General features: G+C 45.0%; 1 protein-coding gene across 1 annotated transcript; it reads right to left on the bottom strand.

The window, feature by feature from the left end:
• Positions 1-12: 12 nt before the first annotated feature.
• eif4h (eukaryotic translation initiation factor 4h) lies at positions 13-5466 on the bottom strand (the record flags this gene model as incomplete). Its single annotated transcript, XM_042482016.1, has 6 exons — positions 13-415; positions 1870-1947; positions 2633-2729; positions 3666-3730; positions 3983-4219; positions 5362-5466. Coding segments are annotated over 6 exons (782 nt in total), but the record flags the coding sequence as incomplete, so codon positions are not given.
• Positions 5467-5787: the final 321 nt, after the last annotated feature.

Genomic DNA, 5787 nt, shown 5'->3' with positions numbered 1-5787 from the left:
AGACAGACAGACAGACAGACAGACAGACAGACAGACAGACAGACAGAGAGGAAACGTTTACACACTGATCCAGTTTCTGCTTCTCATCAGCTCTCCTTTAACTTTAATAAACTCCAAAAAATCAAGATTCAGCCGGCCGAATCGCTGATCTAAGAATCAACCGAACTGATCCCTGATTTCAGAAGATTTTTCGGCTGAATGACTGAACACACACACTAATTAAGGTCTGATTGTCCGTCTGGCGGACAGGAAGTGACGTCACCTTCAGACGGTTCCCTGAAGTCTGTCGCTCCTCCTCGGGGAGCTCCCTCTCTGTAGCGAACCTGTCCCCTGTCTCCGCCCCCACCCCTTCTGTCCCCGGGGCGACCGCCGCCGCCTCGACTCCGCCCTCCCATGTAGTCGTCGTCTCTAAAACCTGCGGAGACAGACAGGGGACAGACAGGTGGACAGACAGAAAGGTGAGTCGGCGCCCTCAGGTGTCCTGCGGTGTCCGGGACCTGGAAGGTGACCGATGAGCATGAGACGGCTGAGGTGAAAGGCATGAAGGGAAAAAACAAACGGGGCGTGGTCCAGCAGCTTCAGGAGGTGGAGCCAGGCTCTGGGGTCAAAGGTCAGAGCCTGTTCTGCTCAGGTTAGCTTAGCATTAGCACCTTGGATCAACACCTCGCAGATTTGGGGTTTTTTTCAAACCCTTTTTTCAGTCTAGGAACATCCGCGAATATTCACCGAAATACTCAGGGCTCAGACACATTCCTGCCAATAACTTTCCAGGACTTTTCCAAGACTTCAAGCCAGATTTGTCTGAAGCGACCACCGATACTCCTCATTGGTTCCATGTCATCACTATATAACAGCTTTTAAAATAAATATTATTTAAAAAATAGTAAATTCAGAACAGAATTAGAGCTGAATATTTCAACATGAGTTAGGGACTGTTTGTCATTTATTAGAGGGAGGGGCGGTGCAAAGAGCCGGAGGAGGGGTGGGGTGGGTTTTCTGTTTTGACCTTGGCTTTAGGGAAGAGGAAACGACTTTATTGACTGGATTTTGTATTTATTTCACCACCAATTTTTTTTTTAAAAAAGTTCCTTCCAAACCTGCAGATTCTCACAGAATTTTTGGCAGTTTTTTCTGCCCACAGATACAGAGACACATTTTCTTTTAAAATTCTGGCAATTTTTCAAGAAAAAACCTTTTCTTGTATTTGTTTCTATTCAATTTTCTTTTATTAAAAATAAATAATGTAGCAATAAAAAACTAAATTAAATTAAATTAAAAAGGCTAAATTTTAAGGAAAAAAATGCATTTTTTTTCTTTAAAAATGTTAAGTGATTTAAAAAACAACAAAAAAAATTCAGTGAAGTTTTTTTGGTGATTTTTCTTAAAAAAAACAACTTTTGGTTATATTTTTTTAAGGGACAATTTCGGCAAATTTTATTATTATATTTTATTTATTATAAATACTTGTGAAACAAAATCCCAGGACTTTTCCAAAGCTTTCAAGGTGTATTCAGTTTAACGAAAAAAAAAAAAATCAGTCCTGGAAAGTTCTATTTGTAAATTGCTGATTTTTCCAGGATCTTCCTGAGCGTACGAACCCTGAACATTTGGGCGGCCCTGAACGCTGATCACGCTGCTCGTGATTTTAGGTTCTTGTGTTTTTGGGAGCTGAGCTGCAGACTTAAAGGGCCGGTGCACCCTCCGCCTGCAGGAGGCGCCGCAGTAAACTGACTGCTGATTGGTCCTCAGCTCAACATTTACAAACATCACACTGTGTTGCTATTGGCTGCCTCTGGGACTCTGTGCTGATGTCTGATTGGCTGCAAGCCTGCAGTGTTCTGATTGGTCGGCTGGACTCTCTGACCGCACCTCCTCCCTGATGGTCGAAGTCCTCCCGGAAGTCACGGCATCCTCCTCCTCTGGGAGCTCCTCGAGGACCTCCTCGTCCTGCAGAGGACAGGGGGGGAGTTTAACACCGACAGAGAGGGAGGAAGGGGAGAGGAGAGGAGAGGAAGAGGAGAAGAGAGGAGGAAAGAGGGGAGGAGGAGAAAGAAGAGGAGAGGAGAAGAGAGGAGGAAAGAGGGGAGGAGGAGAGATAAGAGGAGAGGAAAGGAGGAGAGACAAGAGGAGAAGAGAAAAGAAGAGGAGAGAGGAGGAAAGAGGAGATGAGAGAGAAGAGGAGAAAAGAGGAAGAGAGAGAAGAGGAGGAGAGAGAAAAGAGAAAGGTGAGAAGACAGAGGAGGCGAGGAGGAAAGAGACGAGGAGAGGAGAGAAGGAAAGGGGAAAGAAAGATAAGGGGACAGAGGACAAGGAGAAGGAGAGAGGAGGGGAGGCGGCACCTCCCTCTGGGAGGTGAAGAGCAACGCTGACGAGGTGGAACTTGTTAGTCGTCCATCAGCCAATCAGAGAGGAGGTGTTAGAAAGAAGGAGCTGACAGGCTGAGGGAGGTGCAGTTATTATTCCTCCTGAAGCAGGGACAGGGGGGAAGGAGGTGAGGATGAAGAGTGAAGGAGTCCTCCTCCTCCTCAGATCTCCTGTCAGCCCCACACACACACACACACACACACACACACACACACACACACACACGGTTAGTGACCTCCTTCCTGACGGGCGGTTTCATCACTCCTACCTCTGCCTTCGTCTTTCCTGAAGCCGAAGCCGCCTCCCCCTCGCTCTTGTCTCCGTCCCTCTGCGATGTCCACCCTCAGTGACCTCTGTTCCAACAGCTGCAGGGGTCAGAGGTCACAGTCATTACATCATGGTCAGTTTGAGACGGACGCTGAGGAGGTTCACTGTCCTCGTCAGCTGCTCCGTCCAGGTGTTCAACACGATGACCACGCCAAACCAATACAAGGTCACTGCGAACTTTGACCTACGGACACCAAACTCTAACCAGTTCATGACTTAGTCTAAGTGAACGTTTGTGCCAAATGTTAAAAAACAAAACAAAAAAAAAACGTCTTCACAATGAGACGAATAAGGTCACGGTGACCTTCGACCTTTGACTACCAAAACCTAATCAGCTCATTGCTGAGTCCAAATTAACGTTTGTGCCAAATTAGAATTACATTGAGACAATTTCAGTCACAGTGATTTAAGTTATCAGTGAGTCCAAGTGGACGTTTGTGCTAAATTTGGAAAAACGTCCTCAAACTGTGGGATATCGCGGTAACAAGAATGCAACAGGCAAGGTAACAGCGACCTTTACCTTTGAACTATGACAACCAAAACATAATTTGTCAGTGGATGTTTGTGCCAAAACGGAATAAAATTACCTCTTGATTTTCTTGAGAAAATACGTTGATGAGAATGAAACAAATACTAGTTACAGTGACCTTCAGAGATTTCTTTGAGCTGTTCTTAAAATATCATGTTAACAAGTGAGACAGACAATGTCACAGTGACCTTTGACCTCTGAACACCAAAATCTAATGAGTTACTTGTTGAGTTCAGATGAGCATTTGTGCCAAATTTTGAAAAAAATTCCCTTGTGTTGTTCTTTAGATATCCCATTTACAATGAGATAAATTCAGTCACAGTGACCTTGACCTTTGACCACCAAATTCTAATGGGGTCATCCGTGAGTCCAAGTGGATGTTTGTGACAAATTTGGGGACACCCCCTCAGGGCATCCCTGTGAGCAGGATGGGTCAGATACTCACAGCACCGTCGTACGTCAAAGCTTCTTTTAGAGATTCCAAATCTTCAAACTCCACATAACAAAACCCTGAAAGACACAGAGGACACACAGGGGACAAGATCAGAGGACACATATTCAGAGGACACGGAGGACACATAGTTAGAGGGGACAGAGTTGGGGGGAGACATAGAGGGGACATGGTCATAGGACATAGAGTCAAAGAGGACAGAGTCAGAGGACACAGAGTCAGAGGGGACAGATGGTCGGGACAGGGACAGAGGGGACAGCCTGCGGGCAGGTCACTGGTCCAGCAGCTGCTAACTGACCGTCACCTCTGACCTTTGAACTTGTCTGTCTCTTTGTCTCGGACCAATCGGACGCTGCGGATGTTGAGCTCTTTGAAGATGATGTCGATGTCTCCCTGCACCGTGTTGAACGGCAGGTTCCCCACGTACGCCGTGAACGGAGGCTCCGACGGCAGCTCCTTCTGCCGCCGCGGGCCCCCGGGGCCGCCGCCACCACCGCCCGAGCGGGGCCTGAGGGGGACACAGAGCGTCAGGGGACAAAGCGAGCATCAGGGGACACAGAGAGCATCATGGGACACAGAGGACATCAATCAACCAATTATCAACTTATGATCATCGAAGCGTTAATAAAATATCAGGATACAGAGAGACCGCGTCAGACGAGACCGAATCGATGAGGACATTTCACAGATTGAAACTCAGAGATGAAAATTTTCGACACAAATCTGTTTTCGGAGGATTTTGTTTTTCTTTTAATCTATTGTTTTGTTTATTTGCTTTAATTTTTTTTAACTTTTAGAAACTTTCAGAAAATGATTTGTTTACAAGTTTTAGTGATTTTTCAAAAACAAATTCTTTTGAAAAAAGGTTTTGGTGATTTTCCACAATTTTGGGCAACTTTGAGATTGAGGACATCAACTTCATTATTTTTAAAGAGTCCTTAAATGAAATGATGAAATAATCACAAATGAATTAATAATAAAAATACAAGTCCCGAGTTCATCAAGCGAAACGTTTCTTCCCTGATGCATCATTGTTCGGTAAAGAGTGCTCACTTCTGTGACGTCACATGATTATTATTCTAAATATTCTGATTGGATGAGGACGTTTTAAAATCTGATCATCAGACTGTGATTTATTACCGATATTACCGAGGAGGTTTCACATGCAAGGAATCTGTGTTTTGGTGCATCAACGAGAAACATCAATAAAGAATGAAACCAATTACACATCTTATACACACACACACACACACACACACAGTGAGGGAAATAATTATTTGATCTCTTGCTAATTTTGTAAGTTTGTCCACTGAAAGAAACGAACGGTCTCTAGTTTTAATGGTAGGTTTATTTTAACAGTGAGAGTGAATATCAAATATCTAATAATATCAAAATACATCCAAAAAATCACATTATATAAAAGTTATAGATTAATTTGCATTTGATTGAGTGAAATACATATTGGAGCGGTTACAGGCCCGTGAGGCACACAGACAGCACGCCTAATCTCAACTCGTTACCTGGAAAAAAGACACCTGTCCACAGAATCAATCACTCAATCACTCAATCAATCAATCGCTGATCACTGAGAACAGGTCGTGGACGGGTCTTCCAGCAAGACCATGACTCAAAACATACGGCCAAGGCAACATAGGAGTGGCTGCAGAGGAAGCACATTAAGGTCACGGACTGGCCTCGCCGGTCTCCAGACCTGAACCCCACAGAAACTGTGGAGGGAGCTGAAGCTTCCAGTTGCCAAGCGACAGCCTCGAAACCTTGACGATTTGGAGAGGATCTGCAAAAAGGAGCGGACCAAAATCCCTACAGAGATGTGCGCAGACCTGGTGACCAACTACAAGAAACGTCTGACCTCCGTTTCTCCTCCAACTACTCGGTCCAGATTTGCTGGAGGATCAAACACTTATTTCACTAATCAAATCAAAGACATCGGACTTCTGCGTCATGTGATTCTCTGTATGTGAACGGTAAATGTACACGGACTGTACTCGTATGGCTCTTTTCTAATCTTATTGATCACTCAAAGCGCTTCCACACTACACTGCCACATTCACACACTCACGCACTGGTGGCCGAGGCTACAGTACGAGGTGCCACC

The sequence above is a fragment of the Plectropomus leopardus genome, unplaced genomic scaffold (assembly GCF_008729295.1).
Source record: "Plectropomus leopardus isolate mb unplaced genomic scaffold, YSFRI_Pleo_2.0 unplaced_scaffold3651, whole genome shotgun sequence".
NCBI lineage: Eukaryota > Metazoa > Chordata > Actinopteri > Perciformes > Serranidae > Plectropomus > Plectropomus leopardus.
The sequence above is the reverse complement of the archived record's forward strand: the minus strand, read 5'-3'. Positions and strand labels throughout refer to the sequence as shown.